Here is a 13,837-nt window from a genome sequence, read left to right on the forward strand (position 1 = left end):
CTCTGCTAAATAAGTGAATCCTGTTTCTCAGAAAGGCTGATGGGAACACGTGGCATATTGTGCTGAAACAATCAAGACTTTCATATTTCCTAAATTAGCTTATATATCTGTATGCAACATTATGCAATGCAGACAGAACATTAGCAACATAGAATTAGGATAAACAATCTACAGGTTCTACCTACAAGAACCAAACAAGTTCTGTCAAAGTAAGAGACAGTTCCAGTTAAATTACTAAGATTTTCTTACTTTCTTATAAGCAATATTGCTAGAACCACTGCTTTCCTTTTCAGGTTTCATTATAATCCCTAAAAAGAATGCTCCTAAAAATCTTCTTATAACTCCGAAGGCAAAGGCAAGCTTATTTTGCAGACAGAAAGCAAGATCAACAGTTAACTGTAATTGCTTATGATTCAGGTGCCCAAGCCAGGGTTGTATGTTAGCGCCTCTCAGCTTATGCAGAATCCTCCAAAGCACGCTTCAGCATGCTCAGGCCATCAAACAGGATGCCAAGAAGCCTACTGATTAATAACCCATGGACACGACCGAGCCACTTCCATCGTCGTTCAGGCATTGCCATCTGTTTCTTTAAGACAAAAAGCCCCATCGTAAAACATGATTAAAAGGCCTTACCATTTTTTAAGCTGTCAAAACCCAAGGAATGTCGAATTTCTTTCAAAGTGGTTCCGTGGGCTCCGAGCTCTACCATTCCCATGGCTATTGCGATGCTCAGAGGAGAGAAAAGAATATTCTCATCTTCTCTTGCAGCTCGCAGCTGATTATAAACATTCACAGAAAGCTCAGCAATGGTTTCATGAGGAAAATTTGTCTTGAAGGCTTTGCTTTGCAAAACAAGCAAAGACAACAGTCCAAGGAAATACATGTCTTGAGATTCTAAGATCTGCAAGATAAGTTTTAGAGAAAATAAAAGTTAACCCTGTTTAAGTAATAAAAGATTCAACTTGAGGAAAAAAAAGAATAGTAAATGTTTTAGTCTTAAATCTGTGTGGAAAAAAAACTAGTCAGAGTTCAAGGCACAGTTCAGTTATTGGGAGGAGACACTAATACATATACTGTTCAAACTGAAGTAATGATCTATATTTGAAAAAATAACCTACTTCATTATGTAATTATATGTTTTTGAACTTTCAGCCATAGATTAACAAAAACATGGCTTCTACAGAAAAAGATCTCAAAGACATAGCAACACCTTTCCTACTTTTACTTTTTAATTTTGCTGTTGTCTTTGTTAAGCAATGCTGATCTGGAATTGGCATGCGTTTCTGTACTTTTTCCACCAAGGAGACCTATAAATCCGCATTTCTTTCATTTGACCTTCCAGTAAGATGCAACTTACTCATCTAAGTCACTCTAAGCCCCAAACTGGTAAAACTATTTCAAGCACTGTAAGAGAGCTTGCTGACACCAGTGACAAATGAAACGTACCATGATGTTGCTCAGTTGCAAAACACATGGCAAGCAGCCAAAAATTCTTTGAAAGAAAAGTCAGTCATGCTTTAGTTACCAGATGAAATCCCTTTTGCTAGTAAATAACAGTGAAAAGTTGGGTAGTTATGCTAGCTAAGAGACAACACCTGCTCAGAGATCTTTAGGGGATAAAGTTCCTGTACACACCAGTGAGAAAGATCCAACAGGGGAAACAAGAAAGTAAACTAAACAGAAAAAAGGTTAGCACTAATGCTTTTGACTAATCCATCCTCCAAGCTTTGCTAAAACGCTTCAGTAAGCAGCAGTTCTCACTCTATCCCAGTTTAGTTCATCGCACAACTATTGGTATTAAAATTCCAGCTCCTGAAGCTGTGTACATATGTCTCCATCCTTCCGTTTTTCCCTTTAAACTTCATGCTACCTTAGCATCTGACCTGCTACTGCCAAATGTCTCAAGTCAGAAATATCAAGACAACAGAGCTTGCATTTCAATTCCTTCTCTTTGCCACTTATGGTATTTCTAGCACATAACAAAGCAAAGATTCCTGAAGCAGTAGGTTAGACAGTACAAGACTAAAAGCTTTAGTCCAGAAGTGTTTACATGTTGTTGTGCCAGTCTGCAGGCCTTGCCAGCATGGGACAAATTTGTGTGAATGTGCTATTCTGTTGCTCGACTGAAGTCAATTTGCATGCAGCCAGCCCAAGTGCCTCTGCCTTATGCTTCTCAGTTCTCCTGTGTCTGCAGTTACCATGGGTTTCTACCTACCTGACACAGAGACCCTCAGTAAGCTTTATACAACATTTATATTATGCATTTCATCTTCAAAGGACTATGTAGCATTATCTAATTAACTCGCAGAACACTGAACGATACATAATTTAAGCATTATTACTCACATTTTATAGCTGAGAAAATATAAAAAGCAACAGGGTGCACATACGTGCGTTGGCAGCAACTAATGCAGTCACTAGTTAAGATTCTTCCTGTCCCCTAGCCATGGATCAGCCTTTTGTTTTTTTTTTCACTGAGAAATTTAAATAGATGAACCAGTGCAGCAATCACACATGCTTCAGGGGAAAAGGACAGACTCTTAGTGAGACACAGTAGCTAGAGCCTTGCTTCTCCCCTGCCCCACATCTCCTTTCTGATGATTGCTTCCATATATGTAAGAAATATGCCCCTCTTCTCAGTTTCTAAAAAGTCCTCCTCTATGCTGGCATCACTTCATCTCTCTGGACTACCTGATCAATCTTTCTCCGATTCTTAGCAAGATATCAAAATCTCCACCGAAGACTCTTATTCTATTTAAGAATGGCACAGAATAAGTCATATAAGCCTAAAGCACCAGCTTCATATTGTGCTTATTACTTGATGACTACATATTTCAGTACACTTATAAAACTATGCAGCACTTCACTGCTGCCCAACGGAGAACACTTCAGTCTGAGCCATGACCATCACTATTTATTTCATAAACACTGAGACAGTCTTTTTATTGTCCAAAACATTATCAACATACCCTGAACATCCCCAATAATTGCTTTTCTTAATAGCAGTTAATTTTTTTTTTTTAACCTGTCCATTTATTAATTATTGACTTCAGGATCTTAAAGTTTCTGTTATAGGAAATAACTGGATTTCTCTGTTTTCTTTGGGATCATGGGCATTCTAGATTTCTTTAGAAAAAAAAGAAGCACGCCTCTCTCCCAGTGTTACATAACGTAAGACTTCATTCAGCACATCACTGTGATAGACTGAGCCCAGGTATTACTCTCTCATCCTAAAAGCTGTAAAAGGCAAGAAAGGCTTATAAACTTACATCACGCAGGTGGTCTATAGCGGTGTCAAAAAAGGTACTTAAAAAATTAGATAAGCAGAAGCTCACCTTTATTTTGTTGAGGACGAACCCAAAGCATCATCATGGCTTTTAAACTGGCCTGCAAATTTGGGGAATCTCACATCCTAATCTAAGCAAACAAGTTGTGTTGCTCAACATGGATGCAATTATACAGATAGCTAAGCTTTCCCCCTCCGTATCAAGAATTGTTTAAGCTCACTTTGAGACCTGACAAGGTTACAACGGATGTGAGATAATCTTCAATTTTAAAAAAGAGAATTTCCCCAGTCTTTTATTTGCAGAGGCAGCTATTCAGCACTCCATCACAGATATTTGTCATATATGCTGTTGCCAGACAGGCTTAAATAATCGCAGGGGGGAAGGAGGGAGGAAGTTTTTACATCTTAATGAAGTGCTTGACATGTAGGTTAGACTACTGAATGCTAATAAAATATTTGGTATCAGACAATGCTAAAATCCCCCCCCCAAATTATATACAAATCAAAGTAATCTTTCTTCCTGACCACTCTAGAAAAGCTCCTCATGTGAAATAATAAAGTTAAAATGTTTTTAATTATTTAGTTGGACAGAACATACAGTAAGTACATAGATGGGGACAAATAAAATTTATACTGAAATGCTCTTACAAGAGAAAGTACCAAACTTAAACTTAGTTTTTAAATACATGCTTAAATCCTATTGATGGCAATGCAAGAGGTTAAGCTGTGCAGAATTAAAGTTCCCAGTCAGAATGAATTAAAGCCAAACAATTTGGATTTGCCTCGTGCCCCTTCCACATCACTTTTAGTCTTGAGAGGTTTTCCAGCAGAGCTCACAGTGAAGTTCCCCATACACACATCCAGGGAAAAGGAAGAGAGTCAGGGAGGCGGGAATGAGCACCCAGGTGTAGGCAGAGGATGTGACCAGCTCTTTTGCTGGCAGCGTTCTCCTAAGATACTTGTGAAAATACGGCTTTCTCACAATGTATGAATAAGAGTACAATGCAAGGGAAGATGTTTTAAAGCAAACTGAAGATGGTCAGATGGTAGGTAATGGTCAGCAGGGAGAAGGCTGTAAAACAGAACACACATCTGATTAATCCTTGCCAGCCAATATGAAAATGGTCTGATCTTATCCATCTAATCCAAGATGTCTGCGGTAAATTCTTCGGTTCAATTCTTCTTGCACTTCTGGTACAAGCATACACTGTTCTACTGACAACTGGGAACCCAGCTCTTAATTATCATTCTAGTCATACCAGTTACTGCTTCTCTGATTCTGCCTTACTTTAGGCTATATTACTTTTGGTTTTATGCTTCCTCATGCCTCTTCATGCAGCAGGTCTTGATCCAATGAACAGCTGAGCACCTATTATGGTGCAGCATGTTCTCAGCATCTCTCTTCAGTAAGAGTCGAGGGCACTCTGCTTTGTTTCTGCAGCAGTACAGAGAGCATTTTTTTAAATTGACTGTACCTTATTCACAAACATATCTTAAGTGAAGGAAATTAAGCTGAACATTATGTAACATATGTCCAAGAAGTTAAACAATTCCCATGAGCATCATCAAACTTTTTAGTCAGTCTTTTTAGACTCTGAGGAAGAGTCATCAGCAGTACATTGCTGTCATTGCTGTTCTGCATCAATGAAATCTAGTTAAATAATACTGTATCAGCTGAAAAGGAGTCCAAGTCCACACTGAACAATGTTTAAAAAAATCAAGAACCATCAGTTTCAAATGTTACTCCGTGCATTTTGCATTTATTGGCTACCTATACAAATGAAAAAAAGCTTTTCAAATTAACATCTATGTGATTGAGGAGTGAAAGTAAGACCAAAGATATGAATTCCTCATTTGAGGGCCAGTCTCAGACAGAACCTAGGTTTTGTTTTATTTTATCTTAATTGATGCACGAACAACACTCTCTCCCACCAGGCAATCAAAGAATCAGTGCGAATACAGAAACACTCTCCTTGCAATAGCCTCTTCTTGAAAAACAATTGTGCATCACAAATCATCGCTTGCTACAGAGGTATGTCAGAGTATTAGCTTAGCTCTTGCTTGCAACTGTTCTCAGGGAAAAAAGCAGCAACAGAACACTAAACAGTGCAGTACTGCTTCAAAAACCTGAGAAACACCTGTACCTCCCAATGAGACCTTACTGGACAGTTATGCCTGTGCAGGTGTTATTTGGCGACTTTTACCACAACTTCAATGTAAATCAGCTTCTCTTAACATACACACGCTTCTTTATTTCAACACCAACTCCACTCAGTTTCACATTCCTACGTGATTCTTCTGGCATTTCTGCTCCGGGTACATAGACACGCCTGTTTTGTCTGGGGGCGTCTTTTGCCTTTGGACACTGTTCTGTACAGGGTTTAAGAGTTTCTTGGAGACAGCTTAAATGAAAGGCACTCCTCCTTCTGATTTTTTCTTATTTTTTGTCACTTCCCTCACACGTTAATAAAAAAGAGACTTGAGATATATGTCGTTCAGTAGGTACTTGCATTGAGAGGTCATGACTGGTTCAATTCCCAGGAAACTTTTAATTCAAAATTTCAGAAACCTTCTGTAGAGATTTCATCAGTCCTGAAATTCAACCTACTGCATTTCCACAACAGGTCACAACCAGCTCACTTTAAGGGCAGCATTCCTGTTCGTTTGCCCTCTGGCCAGCACAGATGTACTCCTGTACATGGGCAGAAGGAACACCAGTTCTAATAACGTTTGAAGAAAAACATTCATAGGCTAGAATACAGGACTGATTAACTATAGTTCTTGCCTTTCCCCAAGCATAAGGCTGGAATGACTAAGAGGAAGTAGAACAACATCGCCCCCTCACACCCACAAACTCTGAACTATTCAGTTCATTACATATGCTTTCAGAAAAATGCAAAAGGGGCAAGCATCCTCTGTAAGCCGAGATATTTTGAGAGATATCATATCAACAAACTCAAACTGAGTTCACAGCGATGAAGTACCGTGAACTTTGAAACAACGAGAATTGGACTCGGTCTAGGAAGGTGCCAAAAATTCAGTTAAGGGTTGAATTCCAGTACCTTGCACATGCCAGACAGGTTGAAAAAAGAGGTTATAATTTCCTTGTCTTTTACACCTTTACAGACTGTGGGTTTTATAAACTCATTAATGGCTTTAAAAACCTACAAAATAAAGCTGTGATATATTGCCTTAGCTCCTCAGCACACAGAGACTAAACAAAGATTAGTTGCCTTAAAGATTACTCTTGGCTACATGCAAGCTAAACACCAAAGGTGTGGGAAGCACAAATGAGAAAAACTGCAGATTCTCTCTGATCAGTATATAAAGGAAAAGCTTGGGGAGAAAAGCAAGTGTGGTAACAAGACTGATCACATTCTCTCCTGCAAAGAAGAGCATCTGCAGGAACAGACAGAAGCCTGGCAGAACAATTTTATAAAGCGAGAGATGAATTTACTTGGGGAGCAAGCCCTGCTGGCCAGAGAAAAAAAAAAACCAAAAACCAAAACCAACAACACTATGTGCTGGGTACTTCCTCCTTCCCCTCAAACTCAACCAAAACTGTATCATGTTTGTGACAGATTAAATACGAAAGGATGCAAGTTTAGTGAAATTTAGCCGTTACCGCTTTGCCAGTTAGTAAACACAATAATTGCCGGCGGCACCTTTACGCTAGATGATTTCTTGTTGGCAATCATATAAAACAATACAATATCAAAGACAAAGGTACTGCATAACTAATAATAACAATTTAGAAAATCAACACAACTCTCCCTCCAAAAAGAAACCAGTGAACACCAGCTGAGCAGAGATGCACTGAGCAGTTAGCAAGATCATTAGCTGTTCACCAGGACCAGGCGGTGGTTGTCATGGCTACCCCGAAGGATGTGCAAAGGAAGTACACAGTGGTACGGAAGAGCTCCTGGACTTGTTTAGGCTTGCCTCGGGCATGCTGCCCTGCAACAACAGGAGAACCCGGCTGCTACCACAAATCTCAAGATTCTTACAAATTCACTCGATCAGTTTGTACCGCAGAACAATGTAAGAATTTTTTTTTCCATCCTTTCTGCTTTGTCCAGGAATCCAACCCTTCAGATTTTTATTTATTTAATGATCGGGCAAAAATTGCATATCCAACTAGCATTACTGGAGTAAAGTATTCTAACACCTGGAATGTTGTGGTTTTACCTCTAGAAAATCCCACAGAAGTAATGCGGCACTTCCTCCCATCAGTTGCTTACTTTGTTCATTGTCCTTTTGCTCCCATTCATTCAGCTGCTCTTTCCCTCCAGCACTGGGGAATGACAGACAGTGTACTGTGAAACAAGGCTATAACCTGAGTTGGCTTAACCTGAAAAAGAATTTCTTTTATATAACAAGTGAAAACAGTCAGGTATACAGGGGACAGCAGTGCAAAGGCTAACAGCTGTAATCAAGCATCTAAATGGGAAATCTACATCCTACCAAGTGCTATGTGGCTCTGCTTACACAATCCACTAGGGCATGCTTACACATGGAGTTGAGATACAGGACAGCCTGCCTGAAGGTGATAGGAGGTAAATGAAAGTACCAATTCTCAGAGCAACAGATAGGCAATTCATGAAGTATTATTGCTTATAGCCAGAAGAATATATACCCAAGCAAATGGGAGAATAACTAGATGTCCATAAAATGTTTGAAATTACAGCCATCGTGGACAGTGCAAGCAGTACATGAAGGTATCTACAAAGTACTTCGGTTACCAGAAGTAGTTTAGTTATTGGAAGTAGTGACAATAATGTGAAATCATACATGCCTCTTGACACCGGGCAAGCACATAACTGCTAGCTATGACACGCATTACACTTAGCCAGCAAGTCAACTGCTTCATATTAGGGTACATGCTTACATTTTCTGTGTTGCAAAATATGTTTATCCCTAAAAAATGTTTATCCTTAGCTTACGTGAACATATGACCTTGTCAAACAGGGACTCTACAGACACATCTAGATTCATTAAGCTTGTTTGAATCTGTTTCAGAGATGTGCAACAGCATCCATATATCAATCTGTGCAAACATTGGTAATAAAGTTATGGGATTTTATCACCATCTGTCAATTACAGAGTCACTGCCTTCTGAAGCAGGAAACCTTGAGGTTAATTTCATTAGAACGCAGCACAATAACAACAGATAAAATACTGGGGTATTTAAACCTCTAGTATATAGTGACTAAGACAAAGAAGAGTCATTCTATAAGAAGTGTTTGGACCATACTAAAATCCTGCTCTCCAACACACAGCAAGGCATGCCCCTCAGGATTCTTTATTTCCTTTTTTTTTAAAGGGCCCCATAACACCAGAAGCTTCACGAAAACCTGAAAGGAAAATGGTACGCTGAAAACTTTCATATTTACTATTTCTACCATTAAATCCCAAATGTTTTTAAACTTTCATGGAACTTGGCACTGAGTCACCAACCTGCTGAGGCAATTATGCAAGCCAAAGTTGCCTTAACTGAGCTTCCTCAAGCATAATCCCTCAGCTCCAATTAAAAAATAAAAAGAGATGCTGAGAAGCCTTGTCCAAAATACTTAAATTTGAATAGCCTAAAGCAACCATCTAAATCCATGTCTAGACAATTAAGAAAAGGTGGTCTTATTTCAAAAACAGCTACTATAAGGCCTGCAATTGTGAGGACCCGCATACAATTTCTCTGTGTTTCTTCTGCCTAAAAGAAAAAAATTTTTAGAAATTGTTTGGCATAGTGCTTTTATTTGTGACAGCTACAATGTGTCCCCAAAAGTAAAAGCTATAAATAAGAAAACATAAAACAAACAAGCTATATAAAGGAAAAAATTTGAACTATTAGAGAATTTGGAGATTCTAAAGGCTCAGAATTGGGAGTGTGCACGTGGCCCTTTTGAGAAAGTCAACAAAGCCTGACTAGGGAGACCTTCAAGGCTAGAGACTGAAATACTACATAGCATCTACTTTCAATAGACTGAAAGGGGGGGCCTACCTGTCAAGTTCCATAGAAGCAGCTTAACCAGACACAAATTGTTTTGTTTTTTTTTTTAATATATTAATGTTTCTGTGATGGTTGTCAGTCCTATACACCACTCTGAATGAGGTTACTCTCACACGTGTTGGTCTTCTGGTGAAGATGTTGACCTGATTTTACTATGGAAGGAGGGACAATGCCTAGACACAGGAGGTGAAGTTGGGTCTTAGAGGCTCTCAAGAACCAATTCTGACAAGTTCTACTTTTGGAATTTTTTCTCTTTTGAATGAAGAGGCCAGCACAGTACTCTACTCACAGTGCAGCCATCTAGGGAAGATACCCCAAATGAGACAGTAGTAGCATTGTTTCCTTCCTCAGACCTCCTTAGGGCTGTTTGGGAAAGGAAGGGAGAGGAAGGGTGTGCCCTGATTCCGTAGTAGTCGTTTTCTATCAGAAGCAACAGAGACGGTGCACTGCCATCAGTTATTTTAGCTGCAAGAACAACTTCTTGCCTGCTCTTGCATGTCCTGCAAATTCCCTTACTTACAATAAGTCACATTTCTGTTATTTTACTGTGAAATTCAGTTGATCAGCAAGCTCCCAGAAGCAAGCTCCCAACTATAATTTAATTAAAAGGGCAGTAGCTAAGTTTCACCATATGCAACTGCCAGATGCAATCATTGCAGTTTAAGTCTAAAGGCAATGTTACTGCCTGTACTGGAGCGTAGTTTTATAAGTGATGAAAGCTGTCACTTATGTCACAGACATTGCTGTAATGCATTACGATATTACAGTTTCGGCAGAACCAAAAAATATTAATAATACATATTCTGAAAGCATTTACAGCAAGTGAGTTTGGAATACAATGTTTCCGGTGCCATACACTTTTTCTTGCAACTCTGTATTTATGCATAGTCACTTCAGATATGTTACATTAGACTATATACTTTGCCTGGCATTATACAAGCTCTCATAGCCAATTTTAAACCTTCAAAAGTGGGAGGACTGAAGGACAACTAATTAGGGATAAACAAAAACAAAACAGGAGCCCTTCACTATTCAGTGATTCATAGGAATAGGGAATACTGCATCAAAGGTACCTTAAAATTGTGTCTCTTAGGAGAAGACTTGCTGAATGCATTTCAAAAGCCTACCAACCAACTCAGGAAAATTTTTAAGTGTCTTCAACAAAATATTATGAAGAATGATAGTCTTGAAATCATCCCAAAATAACTAAATAGACAAGGTATATATTAGCTGTGAAACACTGTTTAAAAAGTTCAAAGCAGAAGTTCATACTTCAATACATTGTTCAGCTTCCTTCACAAGGACTTCAGAAGAAAAAGATCAGGCTATGGTATAACTATGTCAAGAAGATAAATAAAGTTAATTAAAATGTATCAGGATTTCAGAAGAGGAGTCTATCACTTAACAAACTGAATGCCAAGTGTGACATAGAAAACAGCTTGCTTTCCTACAAAACAAGGCTTCAGACTTGCAGTCAACATTGGGCTCCATTTACATTTAGGTAATGTCACTATTGCCAGGAGAGGAGTCATTCACTTACGTTAAAACTACTTAGATCAGAATTAGTTTCTTGCAGGACAGTAACAAGATATACAGATTTCTTTAGGAAAAAAAAATAGCAGTTAACCCTAGCATTAAAAGTAGGTTATACCCTGATTAATTACAAACTCATAATGACAAGGATTGTTATTTATAATGCATGGGCACAGTTTCTCTAACACTTCTCAGCTTCATAGCCCATTTCTATACAGAAGATCCAAGACTGCAGCAGCCGCAGCCACTGGTGAGCTTCCAGCCAGCTACAATTACTCTTAAAAGCAACTGCATGTATCAGGCAGACTGTCATGACAGCCACAGCCCTGACAGCCAGCAAATCTCCCCCAGCCACCCCAGCAGCCCTGGCACCTTCCGTGCTGGCAGCTGCTCTGGAGCCAGCCAGGGGACTGTGCTGGCAGAGGTGGCCAGGCCATTACCATCCAGCTAATAGAGCTGTCCTGGCACAGCAGCTGAAGCTGGACAGGACCTACAAAAGCCTGTTTTTAAAACCAGTTGAAAGAGCTGTTTTGGCAAATGTGCTGAGCCTGACCAACAGAGCCACAGTTGATACAAAAGGCGAAATGAAAACAGCCTGTAAAGCTGGTCGTGCACAAAAACTCCAGAGACAAAAGGACGAGAAAGAAGAGTCACTCAGAAGGTGTTTACTTCCAAACCAGCAAAATGGAGTCAATGAACAAGAACATTTCATCAAAAAATCAGTAACTCCGATATAAAAATTTAGCACTACTATGTAAGCTTCACCACTTCAAATATTTCTCTAAGATAACATGTTACAAAATAAAGACTTCTTTTCTAAAAATTACAGAATAATCTGGATGCAAAATTCAGCTAGTAACAGGATTTTTCACTCCGTACTTCACATGGTAGAACACTCAAAAAGGCATGTGATAAGAATTTCTTTTTGATGTGAAGGACGCTGATCACTGATCTTCCCAAAGGAGTGAGAAGCATGGAAAGGCCACGTACAGAAGAAAATTAAACTACTCCTTCCTCCTGCCCTAAGGCCAGTTCCACTTCTTGCCTCTTAGGCTTCAGCATCATTGCTATCTGCTCTGCTAGTAGTTTTCATGTATTTTCAAATATTTTCATTTTTCTCTCTTATCTCCATGATTCCTTCAACTCCAGAACTCCAATTTTATATTGCTTCCACTTGAGAGCAGCTCTGTAAATATCTTAAAAAAAGGCAAGCAACCAGGGCATCTGTCTGATTACAGACACCAATACAGGCAACTGATCAACTCACATAATATCTGGACAGAAGGAAGAACCAGCTAGCATGGCATAGTGGACAGATACTAAAATCCTAGCTTTTTTCCCCACATCACCATTCAAGTCCTTCCTCCCTCTTAATTCTTCATAAGCATCCATGAACTTACCAGGTTAAGGTGGGGGGTGAAGGGGGGGAGAAGGGGAACAGTAGTAGCCTCATACTGTTCAAAATGGGTGAGCTGGCAGAGTATGAAGACAAGAAGCAAATTCAGTGCCCTGCATGCGTTACTGAAATTGTTGAGAGAGACTATTTGGAATAGCAGCAGTTTCAAGGGATAAATGGGAAAGTTGGAAGTGGAAAGACAGGGAAGAAAAAACCCAATCCCTGCTGTGCAAGTATCTTATCCACAACAGAAGATATACAACAACCAAGAAATATAGCTTCTTCGGTTAGAGGCAAAAAACAAGACTCATTTTACGGGGGGGGGGGGGAATGAAGAAAATATTCACATTTTTGTTCTAATCATTTTGTTTATCATGGCCTTGGAGACCTATAGCTGTTGAAACATCCCTCTTGGCTCACCATGGACAAAACAGCTCAGTTCAGAGTCCAGTATTCAAGCTGTGCCTGGAAGGTGGAATCTGGCCTTGAAGTGCACTTCTGCGGATACACTGTTTAAGCCTCATTGGTTTGTGTTTATGAGAACTGATGCTGCTCCAAGTATCCTCTCGATGATGAGCCATTTAAACAACACATGTAGGGAGCTGTATTTGTCTTAATCTTCCTTATTCTCCCACACAGAAAAGTTTGTATCATGTTAGATCTAATTCTAAATGCTAAAGCAATTCAAATAACAAGAGCAATCATGAAGCACTGAACAAACAGTCCACTTCTGTTGTTCACTGGCTCACATCTATACAATCTCCCTGTGGCTATATGAACACATTTGTGGTATGTTGTACAGAGGGTGTTTGGGTTTTTTTTGTTTGGTTGTTGCTTGAGTTTTCGAAGGTTTGTTTTTGTTTTAAGATTTTTAAATGGGTTTTTATAATACGAAAATTCTAATACCTTACAGAAAGTAATCAAGTCCTTTCCAACACCCAGAATGAGAAATGACGGTTGAAACCTCATTGCCTCCCCTCCCAAAAATAGACTACCTGTCTTCCAGCAAGTCTTAAGTGTTTCCTCTAGGATTTCCTGTGGCAAGTTAATATTAATTCTACCTTTTGATAGAGAGACTATAATACTACTCCCATTTTTTGTATTATAAGCTATGATTCATGCGTGTCTAATATTTTACATTGGTGGGGAGCATACACATTCTTATTAAAAATTAGGTTAATCTTTTTAATTAGCGTGGCTTTGAAAACTAAATAGGCTAACCTGAATTCTTGTGCCTGTTTATAAGATCTCAATTTTCAAGCTTTCCACATGTTATCTGATTGTTATGTCTAAATTAAGTTGTTAAACAGGCAAGGCGGACAGCTGTACCTCAAAGCAAGGAATTTAGACCCAGTTTGTGCCAACCAGTTACATTAACACAGCCACAGCAGAAAATATATTTTAATTTTCAATCAATGTATCTCAGCAGCAAACTCATTAGCCAACAGTCAACCAGAATGCCTTGCCTCATGCAGACCTCCTGGAGTTGGTGCAGCTGTATGAGAAGTGTTGCCCAAAGCATGCATATTTTTTTAGTTACTCACCACAGACCAGTTATTCTATCAGATCCAAATACACCCCAATGTGTAAATGGGCAAAAGCTCATATCTAATTG

The 13,837-nt window shown here is 39.1% G+C and overlaps 1 protein-coding gene across 1 annotated transcript in view; it reads right to left on the reverse strand.

Moving 5' to 3' along the window:
• Positions 1–13,837, reverse strand: part of LOC104324176 (neuroserpin) — a 53,074-nt gene that overhangs the window by 25,392 nt on the left and 13,845 nt on the right. Inside the window, exon 2 of the mRNA XM_069792789.1 lies at positions 634–901. Within this exon, the coding sequence (XP_069648890.1) occupies positions 634–883 (250 nt within the window). The 5' untranslated portion in view covers positions 884–901. The remainder of the gene's footprint in view (positions 1–633; positions 902–13,837) is intronic.

The sequence above is a fragment of the Haliaeetus albicilla genome, chromosome 9 (genome assembly GCF_947461875.1).
Source record: "Haliaeetus albicilla chromosome 9, bHalAlb1.1, whole genome shotgun sequence".
NCBI classification, from domain to species: Eukaryota; Metazoa; Chordata; class Aves; order Accipitriformes; family Accipitridae; genus Haliaeetus; species Haliaeetus albicilla.